The following is a 15,973-nucleotide window of genomic DNA, read 5'->3' as shown; positions in this document are numbered from 1 at the left end:
AGAGTTTTGCCGACACACAAAGCTACGTTGGCAACCCGTAGGCAAAAGTGAGTTGGCAAAAGTTTTTGCCGACGAAATGATCATTGCGTTGGTAAAAGTAATACCTTTAGCGACGAACATAGTCGTCGCTAAAAGCCTCCATCCATCGTCGGCAATTTACCTTGCGTTGGTAAAAGTCATTCAAATATGATAATTGTGTGACACTTTTCGCGACACAAATTTGCATGGGCAAAAAATATACTTTTAGCAACAACATATGCGTCGGCAAAAGTAAACTTTTGGCGACACATTTAAGTCGGTAAATGTTGCCATTTGCCGACGATTTGTTTGTCGCTAAAGCTTTACTTTTGGCAACGACAAATTGACATTGGCAAAAAATACACTTCTACCAACACAATATGAATGGGGAAAAGTAACTTTTAGCGACACATTTACGTCGGTAAATGTTGCCATTTGCCAACGATTTGATTGTCGATAAAGCTTTAGTTTTGGCAACGACAAATTGACATTGGCAAAAAATACACTTTTAGCAACACAATATGAGTGGACAAAAATAAACTTTTAGCTACACATTTACCGACAAGTTATTTGTCGAGAAAACTTTACTTTTTAACGACGACAAATTTGCAGCGGCAAAAATAATTGAAACTCATTTATAATTTTTTAAAAGATTTACAGTTTTACAAGAGGCATCCCTCAGGCGCCACTATAACAAACTAATAACAGTGATATGAAATCACACAAAATACCCATCCATACCCTTCCATCCAAAACACTAGCAGTTGCCCGAACTTACACCTAATGACAACCCCCATTAATGAAAACCTAATCTATTACAGATTGGACAAAAAATTCTGCACCCTTCCAAACATCAACAACACCAGCAAACATCCAACAACAACACCGCAGCACCTCATCGTAACAATCACCATCACAGCAGCATCACCACAGCATCTCAACAACAGCAGCAACATCGCAGCAGCACCAGAAGAATAGCAGATTAGTATAGCAGATCAGCAAACTGATTCAACACAGATCATCACCAGTTTAGAAAACCATTTCAACTCAGCAACCCAAACAAAATCATATAACCAAATCAGAATTGACGCAGCAGTTTACCTCATTTACCAGAACAGTCAGAAAACAAATCAAACAAAACCAGTAACAAAACTATACAAAATGCTCAGAAATCAGTTTACCATGTTTGTCATCCATCAATTGTTCAAACAGCCCTCAAAACTATACAATTCTTAGTAACTTTTAAGCCATCAGGTTAACAGAAGTTAAGTAAAAATTCAAACTAATTCACTGGCTGTCATGTTTACACTAGGAGAGTGAGTCATATAAAAACACTCAATTCAAGTACACCACAATGTTTACCAAGCTAACCTTATACCAATGCACTGGAAACAGTAAAAGTAACTAAGCATTGAGATTGTCCATACACCACAATGTTCACTAATGGCTCTCTTCACTGCTTTAGAATGTGACTGGTGCACTGAAATATGAAACAAAGTCGAATCATTTCACTCAAAACCATTAGTGGCAAATTTATTACACTCAAATCATTAAATTAGTCATGAGAAAGTCAACAAAATGCTTCTATAATGAAGGTACCAGTAAACAAGATCAGAAACATTGACCTCCTTCCCCCACCATCTGCTAGTGGAGAAAGAAAAGAAAAATATATATATATCCATCCTACAATAAAATACCCGAGTAATGCACAATTAAAATCTTGAGATTGTTAACAACTCTCTCCTTGTATTCCTTGCCGCTTATTCTAGCTTCTGTAGGAAGTAGGTCTAGCTTCAATGGAGTCTGCAATCAATCGGAAGATGGTCACACGAGGGTGAGGAAGATAAGAGGAAATTTATGCACCCAACAGACTGATCTATAAAACCAAATAGACAACAAACCAGCTAGCAAGTTTGATGGCATTAGTATTACAATAAATGCTAATAAATGCATTCAGGTCATAATATATGCTTAGTATCTCACACATAGAACAATACGGTACGTGCATTATGTTGCAATATGTGATTTGTTATGTCCACGTTCTCATGAGATTTGGTTGTTTCTCTAGGCTTCAGTCTTGAATAAATTCTACACTAGCAAGGGATAGAATGTAGTACTTCTCAGTAGCAAGCTCCGCTCTATCACCAGCAGCCAGAAGAACCGGTGTTGAGTGGGTCTGGAAACCAGTAATGGTCTTGGGTCGACCTGCCTGGCCAACAACATCAACAGCTTGGCCTACCCGCACAGGTACTGACAGAGGTTTCAAGTTCTCATCTACTGTCAGTAGCATTCTTGGCTGTAGTATTGAAGGAAATATATAACATAATCAACCATTAGTAGTAGTGTGTTAACAGCCCAATGATTAAAAGCAATAGAGAGTGAGATAGAAGTAGACAAACTGTTATAAACTGAGACCAAACCTGCATTGCCAAAACGAGGAAGTAAAGAACATAATGATATTTCCCCAATATGATCGCTTTCATATCAAGACATGCATGCAGTAAGGTTACTATTCCAGCCAGTGCCATTCTGGAAGAAAAAGATGAAATACATACAGAAAGTGAGCCGACAGAAAAGCCAGAGGTATGACTTAAAAATACTTCTCCTCACAGATACTAAAATTTATTTATTCATTTAATTGCAGAAAAGAAGGCTAGATCATAATCTAAAAACTTCATATTTGTAACCCTGTCTCCCAATATGCTTTATCCCACAAATTATTTATTTATTTATTTATTTATTATTTTTTTATAAATAAAAATGTTTTACTCCACATGACAGCCTTTTAACAGCTTTGGACAAAATAGCCACATTACAGATTACAACAGTAAACAAACTTTGCAAACAATACAGATCATATATTCTTTTAGCTCTACTGAATGATTTACCCTGTCGAAGAAGTGAATGCATGAAGCATTTGACACCATTCTTAACCCAACAGAGCTGTAAGCTGAACTTATTTGGATCATCTGATTTAATCCTCTTCCAACACTCGGCTGTATCTAAGACCAAAACTTCTCTTATACAAAAGATGCTCATAGGATGACGAATTTTTTGTTTGTTTCTAGTGTGTTTGGAAATTCCATATGAATGCTATTGATTCATTTCTAGAATTCCATCACATAAATAATGTGGAATAATTCTTCTTTCAAAAATAAATCTCTTAAATGGGAAACAAACCATTGTTCCCCTATATACGGGATATTAACTAAAAGCGGAATGAACCACTTGAAATGGTAGGTTTAAACTACATGGACTAGCTTAGGTGCCATCAAAATTCTAACAAAAAACCTTTAGATTCAACAGAAACATCCCAATTAACGGGTCAGTCCTGATGTGAAAACTACCACTTTGGAAGAAGTCTCCCATTGTTGAAACTTGCTCATCTCCCGCTGGATATGTATGTATGTGAATCAGTTCTAACCCACACCCTAAAATTGAAAAGTTAATATGGGGGAGAAGAAACACTTACGGGGATAGCAAAAAGCGCTCAGAATGATATGGAGCAAGAGTCAACAAGCCTTTTCCCAAATGTACAAGACCCTGGGCAATTCGTACCTGCACAAGTGGCCAACACAAATCATTAAAACAGAACCCCTTAAAAAAATAAAAAATAAAAATAAAAATAAAAGAAAGAAAGAAAATCTGAGATGCACTGTGGAACAAATTCCAAGAGAAACTTACACAAAAAAGGAGGCTAGCTTCTTTGTAGTAGTAACTCGAAAGATTGCGAAGCATGCCAGCTATTCTAGCGTTGTTGGTTCCAGCACCAATCAACCCTAAGGAGATGACGCCAGCCTGTAGAATCCAGATAAATATGTCAAGATTTAGGCTGTAACTAACAAGGAATCGATAATACTAACTATAGTCCTAATATATTATATGAAAGAGAGAATACCATTGCTACTTCTGTATCTGTATCGTGACTAAGTCTGTTTAATGTATCCATAACATTGACCTGGTGAGAACATCCAATTCATAAATTAGCTCAACTGCAATTCAAACACCAGTTCCAAGGTTGCTCAGCTTGGAAAATATCACAGGATAATTTACCTTAGGGTTTGATATACAAAGAAGACCAAGAGCCAAAGGAACAGCCCTTCGGATATTCTGCTCTCCATACTGTAATAGATGCTCTAATGAGCGAATAGCCATTTCAAGTCCCAATTCTTCAGCCATTGCTACCATAGCAATTCCAAGTATAGCTGGTCCCTGATGGGTTTCTCCCTTCTCAAGATGTTGGGCACATTGACCAAGAAGGTGTTGGACCTATGTGAAAATAAACAGTAGAGTGAGTTATTTCATCTACATAACAGTCGACTCCAATTTAAATTAAAGGGGTTGGAGTAAACACCTTGAGCACATTCCCAGTTCCAGCATAAGCACAGGAAAGTAGGGTCATGTCATAATATTTCCTAATTTTCTCATTAAATGTCTTAGAAACCTCTGCTGTTGCCTCCACACTTTACTGTCAAACGACACAATGGGATTCCAAAGAAAAAAAACACAACAAAAACGAATGATGTAAATAAGAATCAAGTCCAGAGTCTACAAGGTGTTATCAACAATAAATAAATAATAATTTTCAGATGCACCACCAAAATTTTTTTTTTTTTAAATTATCACAATTTGAAAAAGAATAATCTGTGATAAAATAGAAAAAAAAAATTAAAAAACGCCCCACAGCTTGCATTTTTTAGTTACCTGCTTCCCAAGGTATAGAAGGCCAAGGCCAAGAGGCAAAAGTCGAGTGAGGGGCTCCCCCAATTCTGATTCACTTCGGTCCATTAATGCAAATATAATTGCCTGACCAACCTCTTCATTACAGGAACCAACATATACCAAGGCCAATGAAATAGCAGTGAACGCAATCACATCAAGAGGCACTTTGTTATCTCCAAGGATAGGAGTCAATTTACTACGGATCTGACAAATGATTTAGATTAGTCCGCTGCAATGAGAAATAAACATATCAAACAAAGAAAGTAGAGGAACAAGTCAAATGATGTTTTTGCATTCCACAGATACAAGATAATTAACTATGGAACTGAGAAAAATTATAAATTAATCAACATCAACTTTAATTAAACATGTTGTACAAAGGGAAGGGAAGGTATCTTCCAGTACTCATCAAATTTTATCTCTCCCTCTCTATTTGTGTGAATTCTGTAACTTCTGTGATGAAATTAACAATCTATGGTAGAATAGACAGAATGATTCCACTGATGTGCCTCTTGAATCAGACATAGTATTGTTTCCATGGCCTACCAAGAAACCACCAGTTAAAAATGCAAGGAACCTCACCTGCTCATTTTGGGCACCAGCATAAGCATGGCCCAGACCCATTATTGCACCGATTCTGACAGAAGAATCCTCTGTATCTATATAATCAGCAAGAAGTGCCAATGCCTGAAAAAAAAAATTTAGGATTTCCAAATACATAACAGTCACAGACTTGTGTACAGAAAAATGCCAAAGTATAACTCACACGATCATAGTCATTCTTGATACCGCAGTTCACAATACCAACTCCCAACAATGCACCGGCTATGACATGGTTGTCATTACTGTGGAAATACTAGTCAAGTTGGGCAAGTCCAGAATCAACATCCCAAAGCAGAATCATACCCTATAAGGAAAAATGGTGATAATCCAGCAATAAAGAAACTTGGACCAGCAAATAGACTGAAAGGGGAGGGGAACATACCAGACTTGCTGCAGCACTGGCTTTTCCGTGTTCTTTATTCTCAACCTTTACAATTTCCTTCTTTGGCAAAAAGCCAAAATGAAATTTGTACATCTAGCGTAGTTTATATGCATCGTTAAAATAAAACTTACTCTCCAAACAATTATAAAAGGAGAGACAACCTAAACATTTTCTTCACTTGAATCCTTCAAAACAGCTATTAAAAGAAGCCTTTTAGTTTTGTTGTTTGTTGTTGCAGTAACACTAGAGGGTAAGGTTTAATAAACTTTATATCAGCAGGACTGCTCCATTTTACACTAGAGGGTAAGAGTCTCTCTCTCATTTTACTTGTTTCTTCCAACCAGGACTGCTCCATATCAGTAGGATGCAGTGGTGGTGGGTCTATAGGCCACAATCTGTGGGTTGGTGCTGACCCATATTCTTCATCCTACCCAATGGTGACCAAATACCAACCAGTGGCCCGATTTAAGAATTCTCTTAATTAGAGGTATAGATTACAAGGATGAGTGCACTGTGGCATTAGTTTGCTCGTGGAAGATAAGGAGTTCCATTATGCATAAAGACTACTATATTATTCTAATTTGTTAACCACAAGTCTAACAGATATCTTAATACAGTTTTCAACGTTCATATAATATTCAAATTCATTATAGGCTACGAACATATAATACAAATGACAAAATATAGCATGCATACATAGTCTAGTCTAAAAATAAGAATATACTAGTTGTTACCTTCCCTTCAAGATGCAAGCCTGACAGGTGCAACTTCACCTAAAAATAACAATCGTTTCATTCACAAAACATTCGAAGCTAATGTCTCCACTCATTTAAAATACAAATAGAGCAAACTTCCCACAATATTGGAAGTATTAAAAACAGAAAAATAGCAAAAAAAAATTTCAAGTGCAACTATGTCAAAAGTTCAGTGGAACTCCAGTGGTGATTGCCAAAAGGAAAATGTCAAAATGTCATTTTTTTAGCAATGTTGTTCCAATGGTGCAAATGCCATTTTGGCACATCTAGATCATTGCTTAATTCTGTCCAATGGATGTCTCACATCCAGACCATTGGATCAAAACCCTCTCTTGGGTAAGTTGAGTTGGCACAAATGATGCACAAGATTTGGCAATATAAGTTTTTAACAGACCTTTTGGCAGGCCACTAGAGAGGATTTCTTAGGTGCAGCCACCATATAATTTGGCAATAGCAACCATTATACAAGCCCACTGAAGTTGCTCCTTCTTAGGTGTCAACCATATCTTTTGTTAAACCATACTTGTCAAAGCCTCAATCCAAATTCTTTAATGCCATCATGTCATCGTCAACAATCTCAATAGGAACCAATTACTCTCGATTTTCGTTATGATTGAGCATGAAGGCTAATATTGTTTAACCACACTAGAAATACGTAGATTGTGGCACATTCAACTCCATAGAAAGGGAATAACAATGGGGTTCAGACACTGCTATAACATTAATTCCATATTGAGTACTCAAAACTAATTTCAGCATCAAAGACCTTGAAATCACCTACTTCGTATGTCAGTGGATCTGGTCTGCATCAATTATCATATAGTTCTTTCTAAAGTCAGGAAAGAAAGAAAAACTAAAAAAATTAAAAACTAAAAAAATTAAAAATTAAAAATAAAAAGTTTACCCAGATGAATCTCTATGAAGTCTATCAGCCCCCCAAGCAAGTAATTCCCGAACACAATCCAATGAACCCCCACGAACTGCAAAATGAAGTGATATAATCCCAGGGAAACTGCAAACAGGACTCTTATAAATATTAATGACAAATTAAGAGTGCTATGACATTACACTAGAAAACCTTCAATAAGAGAGTTTTGCCCATATCCTCTAGAAGATGCACAAACAAGAGCCCCACTGTCTAACAACATATGAACGCACCCCGGCCATCGTTGTCGGGCTGCCAAGTGCAATTGGGTTGCTCCATTTTTATCTCTTATATTCACAAACCTTGCAAATTCCCTGCCATCAACTCCAAATCAAACCAAACAAAACAACCACGGCTTTAGCAACTTCATGGATATTCTCTACACACAAGCATATATGAGTGTGTGTGTGCAGAGAGAGAGAGAGAGAGGGTCACCAGGAATGTGCAACAGAGGTGGAAAGGGTAGTAGAAAGAATAGCTTGTAGGCAATCTAGATGGCCATAGAAAGCAGCATAATGCAAACAGGTTTTTCCATGGAGTGAATCAAACATCAAAATCTAATGAAATTTCATACACAACCAATGATCAATTTATCTTCTACAATTCAACCAATGATAGTATTTTGTTTGCATAAAAAACAAGTATTGCAAGTGGGGGCGACATAGGCTAGCGGTAAACCAGGCCCCTACCGCACAACCACCGCATACTGCCAGCCATATATGTCTAAGGGCGGGCCCAAATTGCTAATGGTAGGGACAGAGAATAAGCACAGAATCAAAAAGTGAACAAAGACACCTCTCTACCTCTAATCTAATCTAATCTTACAGTGAGGAAAATGACAGTAACTACCAAAAATAATTGTCGAGACAATAAAAGAGATGTGTGCGGTGTGGAGGGCTCACTCCAATTGATTATATCTTCCTGTTATTTTGTGATGGTAATGAAACGGGATGATTCAAGATGCTTCACAGGGCTCAAACTCTATTGTCAGCAATTGCACCCATGATTGCAAAAATTTCACAATGTGAATTGTAAGGAGTAATCATGACAACCAAAATAAATATTAAAAAATTAGAAGCACATCTGGTTATTTATAGTCACATAACAATAATCAAATTATTTATTTAAACATTGCCACAAAATCTTTTTTTGTATGAAATGGGGCTATAACTTAATTCTCATTATCTCAAAGAAGTTCGAGGCAAATGAACCCAAAAAAAAAAAAAAAAAAACTCATTTTGATATGAATGATCATCAGAGAAGTGATGAACCAAAATAGAGCCAGCATATTCAAATAGTTATCTTGCCCAACCAAATTGCCCATTTACAAGTTTATTTACGTTCATTACAAATCTTTGAGGGGCCAAGATGTGTGAGAACATGTCTGTTATCAAATAGAATTGCAATCCACGAAAAATAATTTTAGTTTAGGTAATGGTCATAGAGCAACTGCAAAATATGCAATGGCCTTAAATAGGTCTAAATTCCATGAATTTGGCTGGGAAATTCATGACACGTCTTCATGAATAATTTGTAAGATTTTAATTTATCATAATCAAATCTTTCAAAGTCTATTACAAACAATAATTTACCATTTGTATTGCTAATCAGTGCTTGTTCATTGTTCAATAATTGCATCTACTAGCTTTTCAATTTCATTAATAAGTGCTTGTTCATTCAAGCACTTAGTGCCAAACAATCAGGTTAACAAAGTGATTTTATTTATTTATTTATTTTATTTTTTTTGTAGGATACATCTCAGTTTTTTACCTTTAGCATCTTCTTTGCCTTCTCAATTTCAAGATGAAATGGATGGCTTGTAACAAAACCCCCTTCCATATTTCTTCTTTTGGGATGGTGACTTTCAACTTCACCATCAATATGTTAATCGGTTATGACTGAATATTTGTTCTAGCAATAATCTCTTGTCTCTTCACTTTATTTATTTGTTTTTAATTTGCCTATAATTTTCTGTTAACACCAACCAGCTTTTTGACTTCGAATGAATAGATATAAATAAAATATATTATTCTATATTAAATATTTGTATATAAATTCTATTGGTACATTATAGTATTACCTTACCTGATTTTCTCTCAGTGATGTCAATTTCCAACTAGCCAAACAAACAGGCTTTGTCAAACGGGCCTGGTGATTCTTCATGTTTATGGTCCTACGATGTACAGTCTGATATAACATCATCTTTGAGGAGAACAAGTATATTCCTACAGGCTAAAGCATATTACTCACTAAAAATAGATCTAAAAGACATGAAAGGCAATTGTAAAGAAAGGAAATGACAGAGACAAACACTAAAAAGCCTTTTGCAGAGACAAACATGATATATATCAACTCAGAGAATAACAATTCCTGCTGGTCCTATTGTGAAAGTTTTGCACCATCGTTATCTTTACCAAAACACAAATGACAAAAATGCCTAATATATGGTTGGTCTAAATGAGAAATTTCAACAAATTACGAAAAAAATTTCTTAGAGGAAGTGGAAGGCCCCATGATCACATTGAAAGTCTATGATCCGTTTATATCTAAAATACACTTGACTACTACTGCAACCCGCATTACAACACGGTAATGACTGTTAATGAAAAGGTCTATTGTCGTGTTCACATTTTAATTTTTTTGAATTCATTGATCACAGCCCTATCACAGGTTCACCATGAATTTCCATAAAAGCAACATTTCATTTTATCAAAGTGAACAATTTTAGGGAGGTGGTTGGAGGTTTGGCAGTGACGGCTACAGGGCTAAAGTTATCCAGATTTAACTAAAAGATAAAATAGCAGGGAAATTGCATAACATGCCACAAAAAAATAGTAACTTTTTCTTATAATGTGTGCACTTTGTAAATCAATTAAGAACATTGAGACATCATTTAAGTGGCTAGTATAAAACATTTGTTTTATATTGACATAATGTTATAAAAAAGTACAACCTTTTTTTAAAAGCACATTAGACCTTTATACAGTAACAGAAAAATGTTATACAGCTCAACCACCCTTTTTCTACTCATTTTCTACCTACAAACCAATACAGACTAAAAATGCATCGATAGGTAATATTAACTCAAACTGTCTGATCTAATGCATGTATTATTCTTTTGGTTTATTCTGTAGAATTTTACAATACCTCTACAATTTTAATTTTTTTCTTGGGGGCAATGTTTTTTTTTGGGCTTGCCATGCCATTTATCACTTCCTTTACAATGTAACAAGCAACCTAAAAAAAACCACCAAAAAAAAAAAGAAGAAAAAGATGCACACAAAAGAACATGCTCTTTAATCTTTATGATGACTACAATTTAACATGTCACATTTTATAATTTTTCAACTTCTCTTCACAAATTGCCCCTGCAAAAAAAGTGAAGAAATGATATTGAAAAGAAAAACACTATCAAAATCATTTGCAATAGCTAAAACATTTAAACATGATAGATTAATTACATATATATATAATGTTTATTTACCTTCATACGAGGACGCTTCTCTGCGTTGATCTTTCGAACTTCATAACGGATACCTTTGAAGAAAAGCCAGTTCTGCCTCTTCTCCTTGTACCTCAACACACTAGCTTCTCTTTTCCCTAACTTCCACTCCTCTCCTCCTCCACCTTGAAATATTACTTCCTCTTTTACCTTGATATTATTGCCACCATCACCACAGCCATTGCTAATGCTATATTCTGGAACTGTCCACAACCCTCCATTACTTCCCCAACCATCCTTCAACCCCTATAATTCTTTTAATTTTCCTCCAAAGATCAAAATGGTGGTACATATAATAGCTTTACACATTCACCAAAACATGAACATTATTAGACAAGTTTAATACAAATTTTAATGAAACAATTAAAGCTGTAATAGATGGGTTAGTAAATCATCTAAAGCCGCTACATGTATATATACATATATATTTTAGGGGGAAACTGAAATATTTCATGATTTTCAAAAATCATGGATTTTCAAAATAAGGGGTACTAAATAATATATTTATAAATGCTTTAAAAATGATCACAAAGCAAGGGACAGACATTTCAGGAAATGTTCTCTTACAGAGTACAACAAATCAAAATACAAAATAAGGGCATTGATATACAGATTTTATTCTAAACCTAATTCAATCAAATACCTATAAAAGTTACTTTGATTTCATATCAGTAGGTTAATCACTACATATAGCTTACCGACAGTGGCATTTCGAACAGCAAAATCACATGGACATCAAAGACAGATCAAAGAAAACCAGATTAACAATAAAAAACATAGATCCACAACATACGAGAGAATCGATTTGAGCAAGAGACAAATAGAGAACTATAAGTTTTTTTAGTCGAATCTTCACCTGGTCTCGCACATCAGCAGCAAACGGCGGAAACCTGATAATCAACAAACGTCTATGCGGATGTGCGATTGTAAGGGTAGGGACCTACGGATTATGAGAGAAGGCTGTGCAAGATGGAAAATCGGGTAGAGTGATGAGGGGGTTTGTTACCTATCCTGGGGAAAAAAAGAGGGAATTTTGAGAGGGAACATTCACACCGCCTGAATAAGCAGATCACCAAAAAAAAATGAGGACAATAAAAACAATTTTTAGATTTTTTTTTTGGAATAACTTAAAATTAATTTGAGAACAATAAAAATCAAAAATATATTTTTAAAATTTTAAAAATTATTTATGACCTCCCAAAACATAAAATTATACAAAAATAATAAGTATATTTTATTTTTTCACCAAATGTTTTTTAATTTTTTAGAAAAAAATTTTTGAAATAAGTTTCTAAAAATACAACCAAATATATTGAAATTGATGATCTAACCACTTTGGAAAAGTTTAGATTATCTTAAATTAGCCATCTCAACTTAAAAACATGTTTGAGTTTGACGGGTTTATTTTGTGATATAATTCGATGATCACTTTAATTTTACAATTCAATAATTAGAATATTTAAAAATTTTTGAAAAATTATAATAAAAATACAAATAACTAGATCACCTCATTTCACTACCAAAACTTTTACCGACGAATAGTATTATCATCGCTAAATGTTTAACTCTTTGCCCATGCCAACTTGTCGTCGCCAAAAGTAAGCACATTAATAGCGACGCTTATTGTGTTGCTAAAAATTAAGCCTCGTAGCTAAAATTTATGAAATTTTGGCGCCAACCAATATTTTTGGCGCCTAGTCAGTGTTATGCTTTTTTAGCGATGATAGTAAATTGCGTTGGTAAAGGTCTACTTTTCCCAACGAAATTGATTGCTGTGTCGCCAAAAATATACTTTTAGCTACGAAAAATTGACGTTGTAGCCAAAAGTAGCCGCCAAAAGTGCAATTTCTTGTAGTGAATACCGGGGGAAGAATGAGAAGGTCTCCCTGGTCCTCCTCACGCACCTACCATTGTACCGATGAGAGTAGGGTACAACAGGAGGCATCTCCACCTCTGGCTCTAGAGCAAGTGTGGGAAAATATGCGTATACGCATAGCTACAAAAAGCAAAAGGGCGACAGTGAGTGTACAACAAATAAACACAGGGAATGTAGAAAGCAGACTGTGTGCGCAATGTCCAGAGAATGCAGAAAGCAGAGAATATAGAATACAAAGTGCAGAAAGTAGAGTGTATAGTGCAGTGTGCAGAAAATACAAATGCAAAGTAGAGATCAGACTATGTGTGTGCAGTTTACAAAAGGTGCAAAGCAAAAAGCACAGTAGGAAATGAAAAGCAGAAAAATAAAGCATAGCTCACGGGCTCTCCAGTAGCGATCGACTTTGTTCCCGCTCCTACGAGATGTCAAGCTCATGTAGCCGTATAAGGTACCGGGGCCAGCGTTGCCCCAGTCGTAAAGCCGGACTCGAGACAAGTATAGCAAGGTACTTAAGAGATATAGCCCGACAGTGTTCACCCTGTCGGCAAACAAAGTGGTGCCAAAGAGGAACATCAAAAAGCCTCAGGCGTACTGCTCGATCTCCTCTAGGGGTCCCTAGCTCTGTCCCTCTGAAATGATCCACAAACCAAGTATATCGAACTATCCCTGATTGAAAGAGAGGTGCGCGTGCCCCCAACAGGTAGATCCAGGCGGCCTCTCATTTACCCATGTTTGTATCATAAAGGATCGGCCGACCCCCTACCTCAATGCCGGTGAGCATAGCAAAGTCATAGGGAGTCATCGTCATGTCTCCCACAGTAGAGAAGTGGAAAGAGTTGGTGGTGTCCCACCACCTCTCTACCATTGCGCCAAGTAAGGGCCTGCTCGCTATGAGACGCGATGGCCCCATGCAGAATAAGCCGAATCCGGCCTCATCGACTATCTGGCGGACGCCGGTGGGGAGGTCAATATACCACTCCCTCACAGATATGGCTCTGTATCCTCAGATAGAATGAGAGTCCTCCTATAATCAGAATGTGTTTGAGAAGGTACTGTGAGAAATACAGTGCAAGAATGTGTTTGAGATAAACAGATGAAAAACAGCGTAAGCGTGATCTATGCAAGAAATGCAAGGTACATTGTGGAAAATGTAAGAAGACAGTATATACCTCGGTGGTGCCATAGGATAAATGAGACTCCGGCTCTCGTAGCAAGACATCCTTCAGCACGCCTCGTGCAAAGCCTCTGAAATGACGAATAGTATCGAGCGGTAGGACGTACACCTTAGGGTGATATGTCTCCGGGTCAAAGGAACGAACCCTAGGTGGTAATGGTACATGCTCGGGATCCGTCTCCATCCCTGGAGAAGCTCTATCATGGGGAATGTTGTCTGCCATCTGGAAAGGAGGTGAGAAAGTTGGCAAAAATGAGGAAAATGGGTGGAGAATGCCACAAGTCAACAAAAGTCAACCCTAAGAGAGAGAAAATGGGAGAAAAAGTCAAAGCCCGGGAAAAGGCACAGAACCTAAGAGAAACTCGAGGGGAACAAGCCTCAAGTGGTGGAAATGAAGAAAAAAGCACCAACAAAAAATTCCAAAATGTTCAAAACAAAGGAAATCAAGAGGTTTTAGCGAATCAACTTCATGTGGGGCATTGGAAAACGCGTATAAAGCTTGGATCTAGGGAAAAGAAAGGTCTAGAGTGAAAGAGGGATGAATTTCAGCTAGGGAGGTGTGAGGAAATGAAGCTTGGGTATGTGTACTTAAAGACCCGAATGCAAAAAGACCGAAATAGCCCGAATTGCCATCAGTGGCCGAGAACCTTTAGGTGTGCCTGACAGGTGGCCGACACCTCTCCCTGGTGGCCGACAGGCTTCCAGTGCTCTTCATTTGTGTTTTGTTTCTATTTTGTGCCCTTAGTTCTCAAGAAAGTCACTTTTAAGCTCAAATTGTTTTTGCGGAAGCTCCGAACCGTGTCTTCGGTGCACGATTCATCACTGATCAACACCAATGAGGTGTATCCTTTTTAACTTGTTGCAACTCTTCCGAGAGGTAAACTAGAAGTAGCTATTCAATCCATTGTTGCATAGAATGCGCATTCATCTATTGTTGCATAGAATATGCATTTCTTCATTTTCGCATAGGACATGCTTTCAATCATTGTGCATAGAACATGCATTTTGTACTGTTGCATTAAATATGCATTCCAATGTTGCATAGAACATGCTTCAGTTCTCGTTGCATAGAATATGCTTTTATTTTGTTTTTTGTATGTTTTGCATAAAACATGCCTCTAGCATTATGTCTTGGTTATTCCTCTTGCATAGAACATGCACTCTTACTGTGTTTTGCTCGTTAAGTTTCTTTCTTATGCATGAACGATATTGTATGTATGGTTCATTTAGAGGGGTTCCAGGTGAGATCATTCATGTCCTTCGATTTACACCCTCTTTTAGTTAAAAGTATTTGGACGTGTTCTGATGTTTACCACCACTCCCTGTTTTGGTTAAAAACATTTGGACGTGTTTCGATGTTTACCACCACTCCCTGTTTTGGTTAAAAGCATTTGGACGTGTTCCGATGTTTACCACCACTCCTTGTTTTGGTTAAAAGCATTTGGAGGTGTTTTGATGTGTACCACCACTCCCTGTTTTGGTTAAAAGCATTTGGACGTGTTCCGATGTTTACCACCACTCCCTGCTTTGGTTAAAAGCATTTGGACGTGTTCCGTTGTTTACACCACTCCTTGTTTTGGTTACAAACATTTGGATGCGCTCCGATGTTTATCACCGTTCTCTTGGGTTAAGAACAGCCGGGTACGCCTCGGTGTTCACACCATTCCTTCTCACCTTCGGCGTGCTACGCGTTAGGATCTAGTTTGACACCTCGGGTGCGCCTGACGGTTAGGTTTTTCTTTGGCTTTTCTGCGTGATGCATAGTTAAGCTTGCATAATTTTCTTACATCCTTTCTACATGAAATGTGGTTTGGTTCGTGTTTGTACTTCTTTCCATGTTTGAGTTTATTGTACCTTGTTTTGGTTTAACTGTAGCATTTCTTTGCATAACATTTTCATCTAGATACTTCATTACAGCCTCATTGCATGATCATAAGTTACATTCTCGCATTATGCATATCATTAGCATTTTGCCCAGAACTACACTGGTTTGATTCCTTGCAAAGGGATACGTAG

The 15,973-nt window shown here is 36.9% G+C and overlaps 1 protein-coding gene and 1 pseudogene across 2 annotated transcripts; both read right to left on the bottom strand.

The window, feature by feature from the left end:
• Positions 1 to 623: 623 nt before the first annotated feature.
• Positions 624 to 5,967, bottom strand: LOC114267652 (26S proteasome non-ATPase regulatory subunit 2 homolog A-like; annotated as a pseudogene). The gene is made up of 12 exons (XR_014343597.1): positions 5,726 to 5,967; positions 5,507 to 5,647; positions 5,323 to 5,427; positions 4,723 to 4,944; positions 4,373 to 4,486; positions 4,072 to 4,287; positions 3,917 to 3,976; positions 3,703 to 3,816; positions 3,491 to 3,576; positions 2,439 to 2,547; positions 2,136 to 2,314; positions 624 to 1,021 (listed from the first exon to the last, which is right to left on the bottom strand). The product of XR_014343597.1 is annotated as a 26S proteasome non-ATPase regulatory subunit 2 homolog A-like (transcript).
• A 669-nt stretch (positions 5,968 to 6,636) lies between these two features.
• Positions 6,637 to 9,568, bottom strand: LOC114281607 (E3 ubiquitin-protein ligase XB3). Its single transcript, XM_082894857.1, has 4 exons — positions 9,491 to 9,568; positions 7,841 to 7,962; positions 7,549 to 7,719; positions 6,637 to 7,460 (listed from the first exon to the last, which is right to left on the bottom strand). Exons 1-4 carry the CDS (start codon positions 9,566 to 9,568, stop codon positions 7,409 to 7,411), a joined length of 423 nt encoding a protein of 140 aa, XP_082750983.1. The 3' UTR covers positions 6,637 to 7,408.
• Positions 9,569 to 15,973: the final 6,405 nt, after the last annotated feature.

Source organism: Camellia sinensis, chromosome 11 (genome assembly GCF_055761805.1).
Source record: "Camellia sinensis isolate YWXY chromosome 11, ASM5576180v1, whole genome shotgun sequence".
Taxonomy (NCBI): Eukaryota; Viridiplantae; Streptophyta; class Magnoliopsida; order Ericales; family Theaceae; genus Camellia; species Camellia sinensis.
This window is presented reverse-complemented; position numbering and strand designations above follow the sequence as displayed.